The sequence below is a fragment of the Bombyx mandarina genome, chromosome 18 (assembly GCF_030267445.1).
Source record: "Bombyx mandarina strain Sakado chromosome 18, ASM3026744v2".
Taxonomy (NCBI): Eukaryota; Metazoa; Arthropoda; class Insecta; order Lepidoptera; family Bombycidae; genus Bombyx; species Bombyx mandarina.
In genome coordinates this window covers 4,153,154-4,179,389 of record NC_143224.1, presented here as the reverse complement: position 1 = coordinate 4,179,389, position 26,236 = coordinate 4,153,154, and the positions used below count along the sequence as shown (strand labels likewise).

The 26,236-nt window shown below is 37.3% G+C and overlaps 2 protein-coding genes and 1 non-coding gene across 14 annotated transcripts in view; all 3 read left to right on the top strand.

Annotated features, from left to right (window-relative positions):
- The first annotated feature begins 2,956 nt into the window (after nt 1-2,956).
- TRNAH-GUG (transfer RNA histidin (anticodon GUG)) lies at nt 2,957-3,028 on the top strand. The gene has a single exon. It is a non-coding gene; the product is annotated as a tRNA-His (tRNA).
- Nucleotides 3,029-3,377: 349 nt separating this feature from the next.
- Nucleotides 3,378-26,236, top strand: part of LOC114244342 (uncharacterized protein CG43867) — a 376,703-nt gene continuing 353,844 nt past the window's right edge. For 7 of the 12 annotated variants that reach the window (XM_089734989.1, XM_089734991.1, XM_089734987.1 and 4 more), the window contains exon 1: nt 3,384-3,696. The gene's annotated coding sequence lies outside the window, so the exon portion shown is untranslated. Of the gene's footprint in view, nt 3,697-26,236 lie in introns of all 12 variants that reach the window. The other 5 variants (XM_089734982.1, XM_089734985.1, XM_089734990.1 and 2 more) reach the window with 2 other exon arrangements.
- Nucleotides 7,208-9,731, top strand: LOC149500946 (uncharacterized). The gene has a single exon (XM_089734999.1). The coding sequence runs from the start codon at nt 8,168-8,170 to the stop codon at nt 8,801-8,803; it is 636 nt and encodes a 211-aa protein (XP_089591125.1). The 5' UTR covers nt 7,208-8,167; the 3' UTR covers nt 8,804-9,731.

Below are 26,236 nucleotides of genomic sequence, written 5' to 3'. Positions count from 1 at the left end.
TTGCGTATTTTTTATTTATCTTCTGATTTGTAAGTGTAAATTTGTATCCCACATCATCAATAATGACATTTATTGTCATCTGTCACAAAAAAAGTAATATCGAAACAGAAATTCACAACATCATACATACCATTCTTATTTCTCAGAACCCTATTAACCAATGTACTATTTTTCTAGAAGTGTCTCTTCTTCAATATAGTAGAATTATTTTGTCCGTGCAGTTTGGGTCATAAAACATAGCTCATAGGGCGGTGAACATGTTGCGCGAGCGCAACGCCATTATCGATAAAAACAAATGAGTCATCGAAGGCAGGTGCACGGCGGCGGGGTGGTATAGGAAGGGTGGTGAGACATTTTTATGTTATGAGTCATTTGTTGTACCTACCTGCAAATTATAGTACATATGTCGAAGAGAAATGCGATTTTGTGCATTCGCTTTCTGAATTTCTTTAGTGACACAATGACAACTCCATTGTTTTGTACCAAAACGGCAGGATTTATTCAAGTATTTTGCTTGTTGGCAAAAGTATACCAGCACAAGCACGTGCTATTTGCAACAATGTGTTAAAAATTTTCACTGAATTGAGAATAGTAGAATAGATCCCGAAAAGTTATAGTGTTAATTTCTGCCGTTCTCGCTAACTTACTGCGGCGCTATGTGGTGTAAGTTGATTTTTGAAGTGAAACTTCGTTAGAATTGTTGGGTGTGATTTCAAACTCGATGAAACGAAAAAATGAAACGTGAAGTTAAACATCAATTCACAGAGTGCGCTACTTCATACTATAAAAAATAATTTACAATTATTTCTATTTAGTTTCGAGCTCGAGAACGTCTGTCTATCAAATGTATAACATCTCGTCATCGCAATTCAGGAATTGTTGAATTTACGTGCAGCGCATCTGTTGATAACAAATGAGAAATTTTCTCTTGATAATTCATACTTACCTGGCGTAGAGATACCGTGACCATGCAGGCGGTTCCCCCAGGGTGAGGCTGCTCCATTGCACTGCGGAGTAGTTGGGGGTTGACCCTTGCGATTATTCTTATTTTTTATAAGTTTCACTTCTACCGTGTGTGACTTGCACACACACACACATTTTTTTTTCTTTCATTTTTATCATTACCCCACAAAATAACAAAAATAAATACACTGTCGATAACGCTTATCGACAACAATAATGCGCATCACTATGCCCGTCCATAAGGCTCGTGAGTGAGAGCGAAATACTCGCTGCACCGCTCCGATTTTTTATGACTCAAACTGCACGGACAAAATAATTCTACTATACTATAGGTGTGTGTATTCTCCGTACTATAGTCTCAGTAAATGACCACCATTTTACTGAGACTATATTTCATCCAATCTCATTTCATTTCGTTATCATTTCATTTTATTCCATGTTTCATGAATAACTTCATTTCGTTTCATAATATCATTTTTGATATAAAAAAGTTTTCATTAAAAATAAAATAAGACTTGACCTAAAGGTCTTAGTTACCATAAAATCCCTTAAATGTGTGGATTGCGGGATTGGATGCGGGATTCAAATTAATCCCTCCCTGTGGTTTTAATTCGAATCCCGAAATGTTCTGTCATATCATTTTCTCTTTTCAGTGTATCAATAGATGTACATATTTGCAGGATAGCCACCGGAGTCGCATGGTTTATCTGAAACGTGAACCTCTACGACGATATGGGTCTAGGGCCTGTTAGTAAGTATCTACAGTCGGCATCAGTGCGCCATTTTGGAAAAGCGGCACGACGCGAGAACGCTCTCATCGTGGCCGCCGGAAACTACATTCCCAATCCTGCGGACCGAATGGTAAACAGTCCACGTCGCCCAAAACACGTTATTTCGGATCCTCCCGATCCACTAACAGTGCTTTTAGGTACCCCAAGCATCGGTCATCGTTCTCTTCGAATCCGTTGCTCGCGACAAAGGGCTTGGCGAGTAATTTAGCCCACAGACACAGCCCACTGAGTTTCTCGCCGGATCTTCTCAGTGGGTCGCGTTTCCGATTCGGTAGTAGATTCTGCGAAGCACCACTGCTCTTACTAGGGTTAGTCTTAGCAACGTTGTCAGGCTTGAGCCTTGTGAGCTCACCTACTTGTCAGGGTTACGCTGAAATGTTTTTTTTATGATGGAAGGATTACTGGTAGCCCTGAGGCCTTTCCAATTTCACCAGGACATGTGGGTGAGCAAAGGCTCAGCCAGGAGGGGTGGGATTTGCTACCAGCTGCCCGAGCGCCTCCGAGGGAGACCTAACAACTCCAGAGCAACTGCTTTGCGAATGAATCTACTACCGGATCGGAATCGCGACCCGCAGAGAAGATCCGGCAAGAAACCCAGCGGACTGATGTATGGGTTAGGTTGCACGTCGTCGACGGGTACGGTTACCGGGGTCCCTACGCTTGCTTCTAATGTTAGAGCTGAAGGCGCCTAGTGCAATAGTTATTAGATCTGATGGATCCGTAAGGACGTGTCTAGGGCGTCGACGGTGACTGGCTCCTGTGTGATCAGGATTCGGGGAGTAGTCAGCGGCGGCAACGATAAGGCGGTTATCATGATGCATAGCGCTGAAATGGTCTCTCAAGACCTTCAGCTTAGGTAGGAAAAAAAATCGAGATTTGTAATTATTTCGTCTTTTTTATGTTAAATCTGGGTTTACATTTATTCTGACGACAATCCTGGTGTTACGAACTTGTGACATGCATACATATTTTATGAATAAATATGTCAGTACACAAAACTAAGTTCAGTATTAATAAAAAGGTTATATATAGTCTTTAGCATAATTTTATATTTCGAGTTACTTAATTGCGCGTATTTTTTCGGTGGGCCTAAATGGAGCAGTTTTGTTATTTTTATGATGATTATTTGTTATTAAATAGATGAAAGTTAATATGTCATAATAATACTTATAATTTTGTATCTTACATCAACTGCTCCGATAGCCGTGATCGTCTAGTGGTTAGGACCCTACGTTGTGGCCGTAGTAACCCAGGTTCGAATCCTGGTCACGGCAGTGATAACACTGTCGCGGCGGAGTTTAATTTTTTTAATTATTTTATTTACTACACATGACAATAATAATTATTAGGAATTAAAACGAGAAATTACTATTATTAACTATTATTTTTCTTTAAAAAAATATTCCATTTTCAAAGATGAGTTTTGTATACCTAAAGTAGCGCCATCTATGAAAAACTATTTACATTAAAAGGAATCGTACGTTCATGTCATTAAATAACGAGTTTGTAGCAGTGGAGGCTACACAATTTCTCTCTGAGTATTTTACACACAATGGATACTAGATGGCACTATGAGTTTTTGTTTTGGTAAAACAACGTGCCGCAGCTGTTTGAGTTCGCTATCACAGAAGTCTGTAGAGAAAAGGAGTGGTGATTAGGTATGTCTTTGCCTAAATATTACGTGTTTTCTACAGTTCACGGGTACTGTGCAGTTACTGTGCGTTAAAATGTGACAGATTAAGTTGTTCCACGTATACTCTATCGTTTGCAGTGTTTAAAATCCACGCTAAATAGTGTAATTAACGATGTAAACGTTGAAAATGACGTTTACTACGGTGCTGTTGTGAGTGTGTGTGTGAGTGACAGCATTGCTGAGCCGTTGAAGCGAAACTCAATGGAATAGGTACCTATATTAGAGTACTGGATGTGAACAGATTTTTTGGTAAGTATTGTTTTGAATTGACACGGACTTAACCTATTCGATGCGCGCCTAGAGGTCGACGTTCTTTATGAAACATTTTACGAGAAATATTTTGACCTCGATACGCTTCGTTCAAGTTGGCTCCCTTTGAAAGTCAATTTCTCGCGTTAGCAATTTTTTCTCTGCTGCCTTAGCCGCGGTCTTTCCGCACGAACGTTCTGTTTGATTAGCTAATTTATAGTTACGGCTTTAACTTGTATGGAATTCGAATTGAACCTTTACCATATTGCCTTTTCCGAGAACTAAGGTTGAAATTCGTGTTTTGTATTTCAAAAGTTTTGAACAATAACTGATGCAGCTGGTGTTCACTTATTCCTAAAAAAATTAAATAGCTTTATTAGAGTGATCGAAATTTAGATTGGACGCGGTACAAATGATTTAAACCCGGTCGTAAACGTGTTATGTTTTTTTAAATAACTACCTACGTCATAACAATAAGTTCCTATACTTAATAAATTTCTCGTTTAATTGTTCATAAATCTGTTTCGTTCTGTTGCTATTCTTAAATTAAATTAAATATATTCACTAAACTTTGACAGCTTACGTCACGTCGACATTACCTAGGTACTTAGTTTAAGCTAAGAAAGTCTTTTAGGCAATCAGCAGGAACAGGCGATATCGGCTTCCTCATTGCTAGGTATTACTGTAAAAAAATAAGCATTCTTGTTCTACAGATAAAATAGCTGTTGTTGTTTAAATGAGCAGATAAGCACGAGTTGACTAACAACCGCTTAAAATTAACGTTTAAGTTTTGAATCGTTACATAGATGGGTAGTTGAACTCACTTCATACCCGTAATTACGGGAGGAAATACAAACGTCATCCGTTACTTAGTCGGAAGGTTGAAACATAAATTGTATAGAAATAATATCTATTCTACGTGATCATAGTCGGAACATATTATGTCTTATTTGGGGCAGAAATAGACTGCAAGTTCATTGCAGGCCCTCTGCACTTACAATGTTTTTATTCAATATAGACACGATAATAAAAAATTTATTCTTTTTGCATACGCCATTTTGAATAGCAAAGTAGCTGTTATTATTATTACACACCTTAACATTCAACGCATCTTCACACTTGAACGCCTATTTAAATAATAATATGACATGAATTCATTTATATACATAATAAACAGTTTATTACAAGACAAAAAATTAGAAACATGATCGATGCTTCTATTCGACCGGTTCGCCTATTTCTGCCGTGAAGCAGTAATGCGTTTCGGTTTAAAGGTGTGAGGCAGCAGCTGTAACTATACTGAGGCTTTAGAACTTATATCTCAAGTAGGGTGGCGCATTTACGGTATAGATGTCTATGGGCTCCATTAACCACTTCACACCAGGTGGGCTGTGTCGTCCACCCACCTAAGCAATAAAAAAAAGTCATTGCAGGCACTAAACAAAAATCTGAAACACTAAATTTTAATATTGAATTGCGAATGCACACTATGGTCGCTAATTTTAGTATTGAATTACGAATGCACACTGTGGTCGCTCTAGGCACAAATTCCTAAACTGGTTTTCAAGGTCCGAATCATAGACGGCGACTGTTTTTATCGTGATAGATGATAATTCCGTTCTACTATTCTCGAAATGAGACTTCAAAGTGTATTGACCTTGCTTTAAAACTACTTATCAGTCTGTGAGGTTTGAAGAATTTAGATATGCATAATGTGACTGTCATATAGAATAGTACGTACACTGAAAATAAATAAATAAAGGTTTGGAGTTTTTTTAGTGTGTATATTCATCAGAAATTTTTTGCAGCCAATTTTGCACATTTCGGAATACAACTAATAAATATATAATTATTCAATATTTACAACAAATAAGGAACAACATAGTGCTTATTATTAAAAAAATGGCGCGCAGATTTTGAAAAACGCCGATGCATCGAACACACCATAACGTCGCCGCGACGTTCGATCTCAAAATGTACTAACAGTTAACCATAGTTTTTTTTCCTACCTATGCTGATAGCCATGAGAGGCTATTTCAGCTTCACCCTAACGTTTGTAGGTGAGCTCACGGGGCTCAAACCGGAGAGTTGCTAACACTGACCCTAGCAAGAGCAGTGCTTCGCAGAATCTACCACCGGATCGGAAACGCGACCCACTGAGAAGATCCAGCGAGAAACTCAGTGGGCTGTGTCTATGGGCTAATTCGCTCGTCGAGCCCTTCGTCGGAAGCGACGGGTTCGACGAGGGCGGTGACCAGTTAACCATAGTGATGATGACGTATAATATGTTGATTTGGGAAACGGGGATTTGCTTCTACTGAGGCGTATTGCGTTAGTATGTGATCCATGAAATTTTCACTAAAACACAAGTATTTACTGCTTGTGACCTCAAACTTGTGATTGGTGTTAAAGAAGAATTAATTTGGTGATTTTAATACCAAATAATGATTCTATTTTGGAGATTACTGTATTATGCTGGGTCTCCGAATATACCATTAGAACAATACCAAAACAAATTTATAATGATTTAAATTTAACAATTACTGTAGATCTGTCAGTAATGTCAAAGTCAAAATACTTTTGCCATGTTGTCACTTTTATATTTATACTCTTAAAACTTTGGGAATGTCGACGTAGTTAGTAAAGGTGGCGGTTTAGTAAAACAACGCAATTATTATGAAAGCTGTATTTAAAATGAATTAAAATATACAACATTCTAGAATTAAAATATTATTTGTGTCATTTTACTTGTTTTAGTTTTGGCGGGATTTCTGTCTCTCTACCATAGACTATAAAATGTTTGTAGACAACGCTGCCAGTGGCTATAGGTACAACTACAATTCGCCACAAAATGATTATTAAGAAGAAATTAGTGTGATCTTTCTAATTTATTCAATACCCCTTACGACGACTTTATAGCCTTTAGCGACTACGAGACCAAACTCGACTCTCAGTTCGCTACGATCGTACACCGCTATATCGTTCATTATTCAAAAACTGCTTCAATTATATAATAGTAGACATTTCACACTTTCAACACACCATATAGCTTTCTCATCTGCGCACCCAAACGCGCTCGAGACCTCAATCCAGCTCTGCTCTGATTCTATTATAATGTCATTACTGATCATGCCACTTCATTTATAATTGTAAGGTGTTGTTTGTTAATGAATCACCGCTTTCGCCACATCCGATGTAAACAAAAGTATCTTTGAAAAAAGCTTTGAGACAATCAGTACTAACCATTGTGATCTCGATCTTCTTCTATATTTACAATGTAGAGTGTATATATTCTTAGATTTAGGTAAGGCAGTTTTAATTGAGTACTCGCAGTTCCTAGTCAGTATATCTTTAAATTATTTAATTGAAAATTTTTTTTGAATAATAATATGAAGTTACGAGTATAAATGCAAATAACCATATCTGCGGTTCTACCGATTCAATAATAATATTTTTTTATTGCTCATGTAGGCAGACGAGCATACGACCCACCTGATGGTGAGTGGTTACCGTCGACCATGGATTTCAACAATGCCCGGGGACAGAGTCAAGCCGCTGCCTACCATAGTATGAATGCTCTTTACGTACCTAATATATTACAATAATTTACGATATTCTACGCCAGTACATATGTGCCTTTTGCTTGTCGCTCTAACAACCAACACACATTCATAAAGATGCGTTGATTTGACATTTGTTATGTTATAAACTATGTAATGAGAAAATAAAAGTTTGAACTTAGAATAAATATCACTTACTTATTCACGAGGCTTCCCGAAAATAGAAAATTAAAACTCATAATTTACTGAAGCAAGTTCTGGGTTGCTTCTTCCCACGAAGTTTCTTTGCCAAATTTACATTTGTAGTGTGGGCGTTCAAATGATTACTACGCCAACACAAAGTTTAATGATTCGCACTGCCTGTTATTAATTCGACCAAGACTGTTATTTACGGCTTTTAATTTCAAATACGGTACGAGACTGTCAAAGCAGACTAGACGGAAAGATTGCGAAATTTCAAATCGACATTAGTTTTGGTGGCAATTGTAAAATTATAATCTATAAATATTACCTGTTACGGTGTGGACTATGTAAGTAATTGTGAGAGTTTAGTATTCAAATTTAGTACATAAAAAAATCTTTGTAATTTTATGTTACTACAAAGCTAAGTAGGCATTGGTTTGGCTGTGGGGGATACTAGGGGATTGCTTATGTCCGTAAGCCACGGTAATTACTGACCATTTGGCGGACCTGCTGTGCCTATAATGACAATAAAAAATAGTAAACATAACATTTAAGCATCTTTAGGATATCACAACGAATCTAAAAAGTTCAATTCAAATAATGTCATTTTTTTATGTATAACAACTTGTCAGATGTGATTGATGTTTTAACAAAAATCTTTAGGAATAAATTATATTTAAAAAATTTCGTGTGATCGAATTCGCAAACACATATAAAACAACATAAACATGTCTAAAAATTCCTCAGCAACGGTCTCATTAAAGAAATCATCCACAAAACGTCCCAGAGAATTAGGTGAAAAGGTAGTTGACCACCCACAAATAGCCTTGGCTGCAATAACATCCTACAAAAAACAGATCGAAATAAGTGAATTCATAAACTTCCTTTTAGAAGCACTGGAGCGTAATGCCGTGTGGTTGAATACTCTAGTTGGGAACCAGAACAATTTCAAATGTGCCTTAATGGTTGGAGCTGGCCCGAATCGATTCCAGATCCAAGAAATCATTTATCCAGCAGGGAATAACCATGTAAAATTAGAAGTCGAGCTGAAAGACTCTGAAGATCACGACAAAATAGCAGTGGCCGCAGTCTTGCAACTTAGCAATGCGGACATTACTAATCTTTTAAAGTACATTAAGACCCGCCTATTCGAGAATTCGATGTTGAAAGACGATCTTCTAAAAGGCAAATCGATGGGAGTAGGTTTCGCCTTATTGAGACCTTTCAACGATAAGCAATATCGTGTAATGGAAAGAATTGTTATCAGCAGCCCTACTAAATGTCTAACGACAGTCAAGAAACGGAAAGACGAGAAAATATTCAATGCACCACCTATAAAGCGTACAAAAAAGATCCTTACTTAAAATTACGACACTAGAGATTTTAACACAAACAGTTTGTGCATAAAATGGAATATCGTTATGGTGCACCACGGGGTCATGTACGGCTTAATGGACGCAATTTGGACTGATTGTGAAACGGAGCTCAATAGTAAATTATACTCATTTTTGCAATGATCGTTTCCGATTACCTATGATGGATAGGGCGCATTAGCGGTGATGCGGCCACTGAATATAAACTGACAAAGTTATTTTCGTTACGGTTTTTAAATCTTAAATTGTGTTTTACGTTTCGAATAGTTTTGTGAAGCGACTTATGAAAAAATTATTAAATAATAGTATTTATTGGATTTTTCTTCTCACAGTTAAAAGAACGCACGTCTTATTGGATGGCCTAAAATACAATCATTGAATAATTTATAATATTTATATACAAAGGCAAATTTTTACATAACTGAAAATATTCTAAACGCACCGTGTATGTACTTAACAAACTTGTAAAAACACGGTTCCTTTTTTCTCTCACTGGGGAAGCCGTCTCGCCAAAGATCAATATCTGTGAAATCGGACCAGTCGTGCGCGATCTAACTTATAGCCACAAATCCTTCCAGCAATAACTTATTATGTCGTCACACGATTCATGCTGGTCTTTATTTAATAATTGATGTTTTACTGTACAAAATACAGCTTCGGTTGAGGGATACTAGTATAAATTTGAAGAAAAATCTCTGGGAAACTCGACTAATTTAAGTACATTAGAAAAAAATTGGCGAGTCGTAATGTAGGCGAAAGATTGTGGGACCGGTTAGGTAGAAAGTTTCATTTTGAAATCAGGAAACATTTTGTCAGCGCCGTTTTATATGTATAATGTAGTTCCCTGAGGCGATAGAGATCTCGAACCTATTCGTAAGTATACGAAGACAGCATCAGTGTTATCGAAGCTGCCGCTACATAATATATTTTAAACCGGCTCACGCAACAGCCAACCATCGTCGGCGCCCTATGATGTCTTGATGGACCCACCTTACCCACTCTCGGTGTTGTTGGATGTGACTAGTTCTAAATTTTCTAGCCAAAGTATAGTTCCCTGATTTTCAGGCCATAACACCAGTCTGTTTCGTGCCGGATATTTTCAGCGGGTTGCGATCCCAATATAGTGATAGATGCATTTGCGAAACCGCTGTTTTTGAGTTGTTAGGCCTCTTTCGGAAGCACTCGGGCAGTTGCCAGGAAACCGCTTTTCTCTAACGAACCCTTGAGTTTCGCCTGCATGTCCTGGCGGGAAAAGCTTCTGGGTAGTGACCACCCTCCATCCACCTCCATCGGTCAAGACCTGCTTAGAGCACTAATTCTATTGTGGTTTTAGTTCACTTGTATTATACTGTAGTGGACAGAGCTCAGCATAACTATTATTTTATTAGTATTTCTGAACATCGGAAAATAGCCGGGAAACTTCTCGATCTGCTTATCGGCGTACATAAATCAATTTGAATCATGGGCCCACAGCGAAGCTAGATGTAAGTCGGGTCTCAAATCCCTTTTTCTAACTTGGGACCTTTCGGATTAAGGGCGTTCTGACCGTTGTGTAATTGGCGTAATAGTTGCTTGATTTATGGCTTCTTAGGGTGTTCAGTTTATGCAAACACATCGAAATACAGCTAAGATGGATTCTGCTAAAATAAATGCAAATGTTTTGTTTAATGGGGAAATGGTTATATGTAATAAGTTTTGTACCTATGTAGGTTGGCAATTAAAGAAATATCCATCGAAAATTGTCGGTTTACCGTAGGACATGATATTTCGAAAATATCATTGACTCTAATTAATACCGAAGCCCAAAGTTTTAATAACAGAGCCAAAATTGGGAAATACATATTTTTACGTCGACTGCCCTAAGTTCAGATTTTATCAGTAATCAACAACACAGCCAGGCTACTGTAAAGCTCGCCCTTTGTTGTATAGTTTTCTAAGATTCTTAAGCAAACAACTCTTGTTAAGTGTAATTACAGAGGTCGTAAACAGATTCCTATCGACTTGAAGGAACTTGTTAGTTACCGGGTTACTACTTCAGTTATAATAGGCGCTACTGACGAAGGCAAACACATATGTTTTGTAGAAAATATTCAAATAAAAAACGGCCTTTGTTTGAACTGTATCACAAAATTCACAAAAGACTTTCAGTGCCAGGCTATATAGGATACTTTGACGTGAAGTAGCAATACTTGTGACAACAAAATTAGGTCATTTGTTTCTTAACCAAAATACCCATGGTGAATAGCATGGAATAGAAGCGATAAAATTAATTAAATCTAGGTCTTTGACAGTATAACAAATTTATCACAAGTCCTCGAAGATTTATGTGCTTGTTTCCTTTTGTATTTTGGACTTTATCTATAATACAATTTTTTTATTTGGACGACAAGAACAGTATTCAGTGAATCATCTAATCACATATCAATGTTTTTCTTGTCAATGACAAGACGAGACAAGACAAGAGTGTAGATGGGCTTTAGCTCACGAAATTCGACACTTATTGCTATTTGGTGACACGTTCATGCATTAGTTTTTATATCACTTGTTTCTATCAGGTTTTGTGTTCTTTCCGAAAAATATTTGTTGTATCTGAATCCTGTTATTAATGAAATGAATTTTTAGCATAAAATTAAAATAAAGACCGTATTTTTTGTGTCTTTGGTACGATAACAGAATCCAGTATCCCATCCTTGCGTTTTTAATCAACATTTAAAATTATTGTTTACAATGTTTTTCCATAGTGTTATGGCCCTTTTTTATTAGCTTATTGTAGCTAACGAGTGTACAGTTACAATGTGTCTGTTTGATGTAATTACGAAGTAAATACAACGCTGACATGCTACTAAACATGAGCATTTGCAATGTGTTGGTGTTACGTTAGGTACATACTCTTCTTTGTCTCCACCTTATCCCACTAAGTGGGGTCGGCACAGTGATTTCTATTCCATTCTCCTCTATCAGTCGTCATCTCAACACTTACTCCTAGTCACATGCATCTCCTCTCTACGCATCATATGTCTATGCCCCGTTGACCGTTAGGTACTAGCGTATGTACCTAACGTAGCCGTGAGGTACATACGAAATTCCGAAAATACTGAACTAGTCCTAAAAGCACAAACGTTGCTTGTCACCCAAGCGATCGATTTCTAGCGGGGCAGAGCCTTAACTTGGCAAGGGGAGTAAAATGACGTGGCACCATCAGCACGACGACTTCTTCATCCGGTTGGAGCACAGTCTTCAGTGCTGGGAATAATAATAATCGCTAACGAGGCAGACATATAATGTACCTACGGAAATAAATTGACAAATCTTTTAAGTTAAGAGCAGACAGACATAGCTGGACGGAAAGTACGCGGATATAAAAATGGTCGGAGTAGATGAATAGAACGTTTAGAATTGGATAATGTGAGTCGGATATACACATATATTTTGAAGTCGTCGTGGCCTAAAGGATAAGATGTCCGATGTATTCGTATCTAGCGATGTACCGGTGTTCGAATCCCAGGCGGGTACCTTCTAATGAAATACGTACTTAAAAAATGTTAACGATCGACTTCCACGGTGAATGAATAACATCGTGTAATAAAAACCAAACCCGCAAAATTATAATTTGCGTAATTACTAGTGGTAGGACCTCTTGTTAGTCCGTACGGGTAGATACCACCACCCTGCTTATTTCCGCCGTGAAATGCGTTTCGATTTCAAGGGTGGGGCAGCCGCTATAACTATACTGAGACCTTAGAACTCTTATCTCAAGGTGGGTGGCGGCATTTACGTTGTAGATGTCTATGGGCTCCGGTAACCACTTAACACCAGGTGGGCCGTGAGCCCGTCCACCCAACTAAGCAATAAAAAAAAAACATCCGGTTGTTAACCACAGATCTGTTTAGTATTTCTCCTGATTTGCCTTAAGCAATAACTGTTAAGTTTCACACGAACATTTGAACAGTAATTGAACATGTAATGTTTATGTAAAACTCGAAAGATATGTGTAGGAAATTGTGAAAGGAGGTAATAACCGTTTTGTTGGAACAAATGCATCCTCGATGGCGCCCAACATAAAGTACCTCCATAAAAGGAAACTGCTTTAAGGGTTAGATTTTTATTTTAAACATAGAAAGGGATTTTGATGGCCTCTCAAGTCGTGAGGCGTTAGATTTAGAGCTTGTGAACAGGAATAATAAGACTGCGTAAAGATTAATACTTTGATGAAATGTGAAATTGGCTAAGGTGTGTGAAATTATCTAAAATGATTTTGTCCAATAGTCCACATGTGATATTTGTTGGTTGGACGAATATTTGCGAGAATTTTTTGCATAAAAATTCACGTTGATTATAGACAAACATTTCCAACGGCCGTCTGGTGTAGTGGTAAGTGACATGGTCACTACACAAGGGGGTCGCGGGTTCGAATCCCGCCAAGGGAAGATATTTGTATCATCATCATCATGCTTTCCTATTACCCTCTGCTGGGGTGTAGGGCTCGAATCAAATTTTTCCATTTGTATCGGTCTTGGGCAGTCTGTTTTAGCTCCTCCCACGTCATGCCCAAGACCCCTAGCTCCTGCTCCACCGAGCGACGCCAAGTTGTTCTGGGGCGGCCTCTCTTCCTTTTACCAGACACTTTCCAGGTCAGTGCTCTCTTTGATAGGTGTGTATCGGGCTTTCTCAGAGTGTGACCAATCCAATGCCACTTCCGCGTAAGGATCTCCTTCTCCATTGATGTCTGCTTAGTGATCCTCCACAGCTCTTTGCTAGTGATGATAAATATAAATGTCTTTTCCAGGGTTATGGATGCATATTAAATATATGTATGTGTATAATAAAAATCTTACATTTATTTCCGTTATCTGGTACCTGTAACACAAGTTCTTTACGAACTTATCACGGGACCAGTTAACGTGGCGTGATTGTTAGTAAATATTTATTTATTTATTATTTATTTATTTATTACGTATTTATTTATTATTTATTTATTTATTATTTATTATTTGTGATCTTTCAGTTTAAGCTAATGTAGAAGTTAGCTGCTAAGTCCTTCACAGAGCAAGTCTTATAGATAAAACTGGTTGTTTTTCTATACAGGAATCATTTCGTTTATCAAATAATTATAATAAAATTTCAATATTACAGTAGAAATTTTCCGGTTTTTTAATTTCAGCGAACGACGTTTAAATCCCTGCGATTCCTTCACAAGGATCCTATTAAAATAAATCCGATGCAGTATAATTCAGGCTAATGTGCCCTGTGTGACACCTTTCCCCTTAATGCTCATATTAATTCAACAGTAATGGCTATTAGATGAGAAGCCGGATCGGGATATAACGATTTCGCTGTAGTCATGTTTAAATAGTCATAACCGTAGGGCTGGGGTGGCCAACCGGTAGATCACGATCGACCGGTCGATCGTGGCTATTAATTCAGTCGATCGTGGCAAGACAAAAAATATAAATAGCTATATAGAACAGACTGCGCAACGTAATCACCAATTGCTGCACGCATCATCTTCATCTTGTATAATTTGTTAATGACCATTACGTCACATTATTTATCCTCTCTTCTACACGATAGTTTTCTTTTAATATATAATTTCAGGTGTATTTTAATCTTTTTAATACTTTTTTTATTTTTTATTTTATTTTTATTGCCTAGATGTGTGGACGATCTCACAGCCCACCTGGTGTTAACTGGTTACCGGAGCCCATAGACATCTACAACGTAAATGCGCTACACACCTTGAGATATAAGTTCTAAGGTCTCAGTATAGTTACATCGGCTGTCTCACCCTTCAAACCGAAACGCATTACTGCTTCACGGCAGAAATAGGCGGGGCGGTGGTACCTACCCGTGCGGACTCACAAGAGGTCCTACCACCAGTAATTACGCAAATTATAATTTTGCGGGTTTGATTTTTATTACACGATGTTATTCCTTCACCGTGGAAGTCAATCGTGAACAATTGTTAAGTACGTATTTCATTAGAAAAATTGGTACCCGCCTGCGGGATTCGAACACCGTTGCATCGCTATATACATATACGAATGCACCGAACGTCTTATCCTTTAGACCACGACGACTTCAATTAAGAAAATATGCTACTTATTTGTATACTGAACTACATTGTTTCATTAAATTTCAAGAAAGGTCATTTGGTGTTATAGATCGCAGAGTGTTTCGTCAGTAGACAGTAGATCTTGGTTCTAATCAAGTTGGCCACCCCTGCTCTAGGGTATCAATTTGTTCCTCAAAATGTGTTTTAATTTTCTAATCCGTGAGATTATAGTGATGTAGAACAACGTTGAAAGTATTATAGATTCTTTTTTTTTACCTATTCGCCAGTAGCTCTACAAGGGAGCATTGTGGCTCCAGCTTGGTTGGTGAGAGAGCTCACGGGGTTCAGCTTGAGAGAACTCTATAAGAACTGTCCTAGCAAGAGCAGTGCTTCGCTGAACTGCGACCTACTGAAAAGATCCGGACAGAACATCAGGTGGTTAATTTAAAAAAAAAAATTTAGATGACCAATAATCGAAAAATGTCAGATGTTTTCCTTTAAAATATTAATAAAACATTATAAGTAATCGAAAAATTACAGTATTTTATTTTTCAAATATTGATAAAACTTTACTATCATTTTGTTTGGTTAAGCACCTACTGGTAGTTTTTGTTAGATATCCAAAGTGTAAGAGACGTGTGACAAATCAGGAGAATCGATGAGCATGATACTACTGTGGCAATAGCCATCATACAACGCAAGATATTTGATGATGAGATACCTGAATCTCGCTTACGACATTTTCAAGATAAGCTTGCATATATACAAGTTCCGAACAACAACATTCGGACCGTCGGTTTACCGAGCCATATCACCCGCTCTGTGGAAGATCTTCCCTTTCGTCGTTTAAGCCCCCCATACTACTTTAATATTATTATATTTCTAAACATCATTTTTTTAAGTATGTTATCCATTTATCATATGTTTTTTTTTGTATTGCTCTTGTAGGCAGACGAGCACACGGCCCACCTGATGGTGAGTGGTTACCGTCGCCCATGGACTTCAGCAATGCCAAGGGCAGAGTCAAGCCGCAGCCTACCATATTCGTAACTTATTATTTCGTGAGCTTATAAAAGCTTTCAAGACTTTCGTCATAAATAATTTTGATGTTTTTCCTAGTCTGAGATCGGCTTTGTCGTATTTCAGATACTTTTTTTATTACATATATCGGTGAATAAGCTCACGGTCCAGTTCATGTAAGTGTCGCCACCCACCCTGAAACATGAGATCGGAGTCTCCATTGACATATAACGGTTATCCAGTCACAGCTTTTGAACAGGAATCCGAGATTGCTTTGCTGTTGAAATTGGTGATACCCACTTATGCGGGCTTACAGTGTAATCTACCACTAATAATTACGCAAATTTTTGCGACTTTTTAATTTTAATTTCACGATGCTATTTCGTCATCTTGGAAATCTTTCGAAGCACATATTAAGTGTGTATTTCCGAAGACCAATCGGTACCTCCCCGCGTGATTGAACTTTTTTTTATAGGATTGAAGGATTACTGGTGGCCCGGAGGCCTTTCCAGTTTCACCAGGACAGGTCCGACCTGCTCGCATCGGTCGATACGACTACACCGGGCTACGCTACGATGTATTCTAAGCTAAGACTTATTTAACTACGTCTTAACTTTTAAGCTACGATATATTCTAAGCTAAGACTTATTGAAGTACACATCTGTGTACAATCTATTTTTCGTTTATTACATAACTCGATTACGTTCACGCAACAGCGTGTGTAAAGTGGGCTCCTTCCATTAAAAAGCTGCTTGCTAAAACGTGAATGCATTTACACATCTGTCCTCGAGGCGAAACCGCGCCCAACAATGCGAGACCCGGTTTTGTAAGGTTTCCCATAATTGCGCCGGCTCTTGTATTGTTAGACGAGTTATAATTCATCGACCCTCTTAGCTGTCCACCTGCTTCCTTTCAGGTTATGTCAACGCGTGTTAAGGGAAAGGTATGTACAATTTATTTGACGACGATAATGTTCTTAAAACTTTACAATATATTTAGGTCAGACGTGGAAAGTTGTTAAAAAATATCAATTACCCCCTAAAAGACCTCAATAAACAATCTATAGCAATGAGCTTTATTTACACTCAAATCTTATGTTCCAAATACAATTCTGTCAATTAAAATAAACTAGAGGAACAAATCAAAGAATAAAACAACGTTGACAAATCACACCCACAGAGGTTTCGCACGCGACCGAATCACAAAATATAGGAGACATTTTCCGCACTGGCTCTTACAGGTAGCGGCTGACTACCCGCAAAAAATAACAGATCAATCAATAATATATTGTTTTATAATTATTACATTGTGCTTTATATTTACCATTAATTGCGAATATAACAGACGGACTGATTTGTTTTTTTTATGGTAGCGGGTAGATAAGCTTCCACAACGTTAACAAAACCACTTCGATAAAGCGGCACAACATGAGAATCCTCTCATCGTAGCAGCCGGAAACTACATAGCCGATCCTGCGGACCAAATGGTCGACGTTACCCAAATACGTTCATTTCGGTTCCTCCCGATGCATAAACGGTGCTTTTAGGTACCCCAAGCACCAGTCGTCGTTCTCGTTGAACCCGTCGCTTGCAACGAAGGGCTCGGGGAGTAAATTAACCCACAGACACGGCCCACTGAGTTTCTGGCCGGATCTTCTCAGTGGGTCGCGTTTCCGATCCGATGGTAGATTCTGCGAAGCACGGTTCTTGCTAGGGTTCGTGTTAGCAACATCGTCAGGTTTGAGCCCCGTATTAATTAAGGTAACGCTGATATGGTCTCTCTAAACCATCAGCTTAAGTAGGAAAAAAAAGGTAACAACGTTGTTAAACTGCATAACGAATTGGAGTACATTTTTCTTTTGTCGGTTTTGAGAAATATGTTCTCCGTAAAGCGTAAAGTATCTTGAAACTTCCCTTTAAAAAGCTGGCCTATTTTGTCAAGGGTACCCTTTTTCATTTTTGACAAACGAGTCTCCAGATCGAACCTCTGTGAACGGAGGGTCCCGGGTTTTTTGATAATATCTGGTCACGGGACAAATGTGTGATGTGGCCTTCATTGTACCCTGATTACAATGATAAACTCTGTATTTTGAGTGGTATGTTACCGAACGGATGCTGTATAGAACGGTTTTTATCTATATTTCTATACTAATATTATAAAGAGGAAGGATTTGTTTGTTTGTTTGTATTGAATAGGCCCCGAAAGTACTGAACCGATTTGAAAAATTCTTTCACTGTTTGGAAGCTACACTATTCCCAAGTGACACAGGCTATAATTTTTTTTGAAAAAAAATAGGGATCCTTACTAAAACTCCAATAATGTAACCCAAGATGTAAAAAAAAAATACCTAAAATATTCTTTACATCGCGTGCCCTGCGAAAACTATTGATGATAGAAGAAAATAATGTACTACGACTTTGTAGAACACATTATTACGTACAAAAAGTGTCGCGACAGCATATATCTAACTATTATAGCTATGCCGCAATAAGCGTTCTTTTATTTAAAAAAATAAAACAACGTCAAATATCGTTGAAATTTTTGTTAAGACCCGAGCGGAGTCAGAGTGGGCCGCTATTAAATATATTTTGAATTAAGTTTAAGTTGTCTCAGCTGTGAAAATTTGTGTTCTTTGTCATCATACTTAAAAACTTCTACCTGTCTATTGACAGTTATTTTTAAAATAATCCAGTTGCACATTTCATTTTAATCAACTTTGTAGGAAATCCAAAAGACCTAGAAGGTCAGATAAAAATACTATTCTCTAAAACTTGATCTCCGACTTGAAATGTTTTTCACGAATATTCCATTACTTCCAGAATAATTCATAACAATACCTATATTATCGATACTTCGACAATCCCTATAAAGTACGAGCACATAAACTTTAAATATGAAAAGAGTCGCGAAAGCTACGTGCCTACTTTTGACTATAAATAAAGTTAGATAAACGCGTATTATTGTCCTGTGACAAGCTCTTGTAGTTTCGATTATAATATTTCTTTACATTGGGGGGCGACAAATCAAATCTACGGATCGAAAATAAATGGATGAGAGTCTTCAAAGAGCTCTCCCTTTTACCTACTACGGCGAATTTGACTTTAGAGTCAAAACAGGTTGTTTTTCAGGAACGTTCGAGAAAACACCTTTTGTGTTTGTAAAAGAAGTAATGCATAAATTGTGTATGTAATGTAGACTACATTAATATTAAAGAAGAATCCTAGATTATTCGAGAATGTGGTACCTGTAGAATCATAATAAGAAAGCAACAATTTTCAGGATCGAGGTTCTTAAGTTACAATATTTTGTCGTGCTACTCATATTTGCAAGAAGATTTGTTATGTTGGTACAGCACACTTTTTATTACTATTGGTTCTCTCTCTGAATCTCATCTCGAGTACTAGTGCTGAGGCGAGTCAAAAGATGAGTTGGTACTGATTGTTGTAATTTACGACCGTCCTAGTACGCGGACGGTAGCATTTAGGTTTTGTTGTTTTGTTTATTTCTTTTATTGCATCGGTCAGCATTTTATATCAAGAGTGTCGTAAGCTAGTATTCCCTTGCTACTATGTCAAATGCCAAAAGTTTCGTAAGAATTGTTTTTGTTACACAATATGAGGTCGTGAATTAAGTTCACTCCTAACACGTGTTATTGGGTAATAAGGTTTCCTCGTAAGAACCCAAATAACGTAGTTAAAATCTAATTTCGTTCAGTCACGTTTTTAATTAAATCGTCTTTGTTGAACGTTACTAGTATTGTGCAAGTCACATTTTCTCGTGTGTTTTGCTGTCGATTGAAAGCAAAAATGGCACCCACAGTGTTGCAATGATCATTATTATTTCTAATCTACGAAGAAATTTAGAAAATAAAGTTTTTAAATTGTGCAATAGGTTTAAACACGATCGTAATTATAAAAAATATTAAATAATAGCAAAAAATTTGGATCTTTTTTTAAACACGATCGTAATTATAAAAAATATTAAATAATAGCTAAAAATTTGGATCTTTTTCAATTTTATAGATTTCTTGCTCAAAGTTGATTCTGCTGTTTCATACATGACATACATGTATGTATATATTCACGTTTAAAATTACTTCAATCAAGTTTTTTCAACTTGTTTTAAGTATTACTAAAATGTAAATTCTTTGCTTTTGAGTTAGTGTATAATGTTTAACACAATGCACGTAATTTATTCTTTGACATAACAGATAAATCGGGGTCCCCCTTATAATATATGTGCGGAATATAAATCTGTAAGCGGATACAAGTTTATCCGTCGTTTCGGAATAAGGGTACATTGGTAGGTCCGACGCTCGCGGAAGTCACATGACGAATGCCCAGATCTTAACCCCAGGACGGGTTATGTAACGCATAAAATTACTGTCTTCAACCATACGCGATATTTCTTCTCTAACGTTAGTTTTTCGCTGAATTGTGTTGTTTACATTTGAGGTTTGGAACTGTTTAGGTATTTAAAATGCATCTAGTAGCAAATGTACCTTTTATAACGGATCAGAGAAATAAATATATTGAAAGCAATCTGTTTTTTTTTATACATATATTCATTTTTATTGCTTAGGTGAGTGGACGAGCTCACAGCCCACCTGGTGTTAAGTGGTTAAATGTGCCACCCACCTTGAGATATAAGTTCTAAGGTCTCAGTATAGTTACAACGGCTATTCCACCCTTCAAACCGAAGCGCATCACTGCTTCACGGCAGAAATAGGCAGGGCGGTGGTACCTACCCGCGCGGACTCACAAGAGGTCCTACCAGTAATTATGCAAATTATAATTTTGTGGGTTTAATTTTCATACACGATGTTATTCCTTCACCGTGGAAGTCAATCGTGAATATTTGTTGAGTATGTATTTCATTAGAATAATTGGTACCCGCCTGAGATTCGGACACCGGTGCATCGCTCAACACGTAGGCACCGGACGTCTTATCCTTTAGGCCAGAACGACTTCAATGTATTTTTGTTAAGGAACCGACAAAAGGCTCTTAGGGTTTTTGTACTAGTTGATGATGGATAAACCAGATTACGGTCCACTCAATACTAAGCGTGCACCCTGGAAGTTAGGATCAATCGTGGTTCTTAAGATTTAAGGTCAAAAATTTGTTAATTAAGGTTTATTTTGTTTTGTTACAATATTTGTTATAGGAAAGTTGTAAAAACACTGCTTTTTATTTTTTTTGTTAATAACGTTCAGAAAATTCGTCAGCTATTAAAAATTAAAAAAAATCGGTTGACAAACACAAGAGAAAAGGCTGCTTAACTATTTTCTCTTGTCTATTGTTTATAGGTTTATAGACCAGAAACAAAGGGGATATTTCGCAAAAAAGAATACAACTTGTTATGTTATATATACTTGTTACGCTTTTGCTTGAGTTTTTTTTATTGCTTAGATTTGCGGACAAGCTCACAGCCCACCTGCTTTTACTTATTAGTAATTACGCAAATTATAATTGGATAGAAAAAAATCACTGGTGGTGAATCAATAATGGCTTTCGGTTTGAAGGGTGGGGCAGCCGTTGTAACTATACGACCTTAGAACTCATATCTCAAGGTGGGTGGCAGATTTTACATTGTTCATGTCTATGGGCTCCGGTAACCGCTTAACACCAGGTGGGCTGTGAGCTCGTCGTACCATCTATACAATAAAAAAATACAACACATTTTTGAAGAAAACTGAAAATCCGTCTCGACCTGTCCTGTGCAAAAAAACTCATCGTGTCCTAAACCGCCTTATTTACATCACGCTGTACGTATTCATTGACCCAATTCGGTATTATGATACAAGTTCGCAATCCTTCATCGTGCTCGCGTTCCATCTACGCACCTCCTTAAATGAATATTCCGTAGCGTTTTTCTACGTGAAACCGTTGGCGACGAACGTAAGTCTTTATTAAAAATTCAGATACTAGGGATAAAGTTGCTCGCGTGAGGGATGAAGAGAGGAAGCGATCTGCGAGATCATGATTAAACATTTTATATTCACTCTGGAACGATAACGCCTACACACAAGGTGAATTATGAATGTTTCGCCACGTACTTTCTGTGATAAGGGCGATTTGTGTCTGCCCCGTTTGCGGTATTTTACTTGTGCGTGTTCGATGATTTTCTATTAGATTAATTAAAATATATTTGAAGATAAGAATAAGTATATTTTTACTGGTGGTAGGACCTCTTGTGAGTCGGCACCGCAAGTATCACCACCCTGCCTATTTCTGCCGTGAAGCAGTAATGCATTTCGGTTTGAAGGGTGGGGCAGCCGTTGTAACTATACTGAAACCTTAAAACTGGTATCTCAAGTTGGGCCATTTACATTGGAGATGTCTGTGGGCTCCAGTAACCACTTAACACTAGGGGGCTGTGAGCTCGTCCACCAATAAAAAATAAATAAAAGATATGGCACCGTTTTACTAATGCGATGAGAGTCTTGGTAACGCCATTTTTTTTTTAGTAACCGTTGACTGTTCGGTCTAGATTCGTAAGATCGATTCGCATATCGGGCAAACATACATGTGGTCTACGTCTAGGAGTTTATTATCTGTGTAATTAATTATAAATTAATTATTTAAACGTGCACACTATATCAGCATGTCTATCAGACTCTGGTTTCCATAGCACAGGTAATCCTAGTTTGGGGTCAGATGACCGTGTGTGATTTTCTCGATTTTTTTATTATTTTTTTATTTTTTATTGCCTAGATATGTGGACGAGCTCACAGCCCACCTGATGTTAAGTGGTTACTGGAACCCATAGACATCTACAATGTAAATGCGCCACGCACCTTGAGATTTAAGTTCTAAGATCTCAGTATAGTTACAACGGCTGCCCCACCCTTCAAACCGAAACGCATTACTGCTTCACGGCAGAAACAGGCGGGGCGGTGGTACCTACCCGTGCGGACTCACTAGTGGTCCTACCACCAGTAAAAATGTTGATGTATACCTTCCAAGAAACGATATGTATATGAATATTGTTTTGAAAATCAGTCAGTTTCTATTCGTAATGAAAAGCGACTTACAACGTGATATTTAACACGATAAATAAATCATACGTAATTAAAGATTCTGAAAAGAAATTACGTGAAATGAAAGTCTTTTTGGAACATTTTATTTAATAAGGCTTTGTGCAGCCCTTCGTACGTAATTGTAAATTAATTGCGTTCTCAGGAAAAAGGGAGCTCTAATGGCTAATTAGGCGAACGATAAATACATTTCGGGGGCAAACTCAGAATTTCTTGATTGTATGCCTTTTGAATTATGCATTAATACTTATGAATTTATGATTTTAATTTCTCTTCGTGTTTACGTACGCTTACGGACTGCAGTGTACTCGTAGTTACAACGGGATAACTCTTCAAAAAGCTCCGAAGAATTTGCAATTAAAAATTCTCGTCGTAAATCTAAACGTCGGTTTGTTCACTATTACCTATTCCCGACACGGCGAGCTTTCAACCGGCGAAGAAGAGAAAAAAAAAACGTGACGATATTGTATTTCTCACGGCGAGAGGTTTCAATCGTGGCTTTATTTAATTAAACGCATCCTCACGGGGTCCTACGGTCTGTGTTACGTGCTGATTTTACTTTCTACCCTCGTCGGGAAGGATTTTCGCGAACACTATTTTCGAGGTTCGCGTTATCGTGTCGTTAATCATACAATTATGTGTAAATTGAATTTGTGCGATTTGTTTTACTAAATAAATAAGTGTATGAAACGTGTTACGCTTATAAAAAGTATTATTTAATTGTATGATGAACTTTTGGTTGCGTCGATACAATGACTGTTGTTCAATAATAATTTTATTGGCTAGCAGTGCATTGGTCTTTGAATAATATTTGTTAAACATTATAAATAATAATACATTACATAAATATTACTCGTGCTACGCTAATAATAAGAAAATAAATTAATTAAATACTAAATTAATAATATTAAAATAATATTAATATGTAATTATAAATAATAAGAATAATAATTTAATAACTAAAATATATTATTAAAAGGAGTCCCTTTAGGCAAGGTTCCGAAGATACTGGCAGCGTTCCCCCTTTAAATACACGTTTAATAATAATAATTTCTTCTTCGTCGTGTCCGGTGACTGCGACACCGTTTTTAGCTTGCCAACTTGAAAACGTATCTACAAAACTTTACACAAGACCCATATTTCCAATACCAAAAACACATTAACAGGCAACGCAGATAACAGAGTTAATGGGTTGCTGATATGTGGTCCGAAGTCAATAGATAGTTTTGTGTTAACAAATCAATCTATTGAAAAGACATGACTAATTTTTGCCAAAAAAAAATCAAGTAATAAACTAATGAATTAAAATCACTTTCAAAAGCGTGGTAATGTTCATTTCTAGATCAAAGGACTAATCTATATTTATAAAAATGAATTGCTGTTCGTTAGTCTCGCTAAAACTCGAGAACGGTTGGACCGATTTGGCTAATTTTGGTCTTGAATTATTTGTGGAAGTCCAGAGAAGGTTTAAAGGGTAGATAAATATGAAAATGCTTGGAATTAAATAAAAATAACAATTTTCCGGACGGATTCCTTTTGTTTGTTTTAAGTTTATTTTATACAAAAGCTTAGGTCTTTTATTTATCGATTGAGGCACTACGAAGTCTGCCGGGCCAGCTAGTTGTTAATAAATATCAAAAATTATACTTTGAAGTATTTTAATTATAGGCACGGTATTCGTACCAATGGTTATGAAGTCACTAAGAGATTAATTAGTCAATACATTTTTATCTTCGTTTTGATTTTATTCTTTATTTCTGAATTTGGTGCCATTATTTATGAATTTTTGTTTTATTTTGAATTAAATGCCCTCAGTTGGTTCTGTTTTCGGTAGTTCTTAAGGTTGCGGTTCACAGGCCAGTTAGTTTTGTTAGGAAATTAGAAGGGGAACAGACAATTCGTTCCCTACTGCTACTTATTCATTATCAACTTACCATATACTGCTTTCAAATTACGTTGGTGTCGTGGCCATCTCCACGGAAGTCTTATATAATACGGCCTCAGTTTTCTTATAAAAATGTCTCCATGTAAACTTTGGCTATTAGCCAGACCTACGCCAATAGCCATGTTTTTGTACAAGAAGTTGAACTTATTTTAAACCCGATGACGTATTTTATGGTGCAAGTTCCTGGAGTTTTACTGTAACTCTGTTATCGAGCGTTCTTTAAAAGTTAATACTTCTAAAGTAAAAAATTGCAGGTATTCGTAAAATTATATGATATATGATATTTAAATACTAAATATATTTCTCTGATACCGATGATTCTAAAATTAAATGAGAGGTGAGATACAGCAAAGTTCAACGGTGATTCAGTAGGGGAACAAATCGCTATTAGAGTTGATACTGATCCTGTCTGAGACAATAGACTGATAATAAAGGTGGTGTTCTTTCTCCTCTTCTGTTTTCTGTGTTTATAAACTCTGTCACTAGGCTTATATCTTCTAAATTCCACCTCTACGCAGACGATCTCCAGCTATATCGCCACTTCTCGGAGCCTGACGTTGAATCGGCTATTGCTGCGATGAACAGTTATCTGAAGTCTATCAGTGAATGGGCAAAAGCCTACGGTCTACAACTTAATCCGGGAAAATCACAGGCTATCATTATAGGGGGTAAACAATTGCGCAGTAGACTCAGCGATCCTATACTCCCCCCAATTTATTTGGATGGGACTCAAATAACTCTAACCGATTCAGTTAAAAACCTGGGTGTTACTGTAGATCGACATCTTTCGTGGAGTTCTCACGTTGCTGAGATTAGTAGGAAGGTGCACTTCGCCTTGCACTCGTCGAGATGTCTGCAGGGCTTCTTACCTCAGCATACAAAAATATCTCTCGTCCAAGCTCTCATTCTACCCATAATTGATTACGCCGATGCCTGCTACTTGGATGCCACTGAGGAGCTCTCAAACAAGATTGAGAGGATGGAAAATCTATGTATCCGTTTTATATACAATCTCAGAAAATTCGATCATGTTTCTCATTTTCGCAAAGAACTTAAATGGCTCCCTATACGCCTTCGTAGGAATACTCGAATATTATGTCTCCTATTCAATATCCTACATAAGCCCACTTCTCCCTTATATTTACGTGAGCGATTCTCTTTCATTCGTTCTCCTGATGCTCCCTGCAGGTCCAACTAACGTTCTGTTTTGTTTATTCCCTTCCCACAAAACCAATTTCTATTCTCACTCCTTTACTGTGCACGCGGTCAGACTGTGGAATTCGTTGCCGGCTGACATCCGAGTTTGCAAGTCTGTTTCTGTTTTTAAATACAAGGTCAAACAATTTTATCTCTCATCAACCGAATGATCA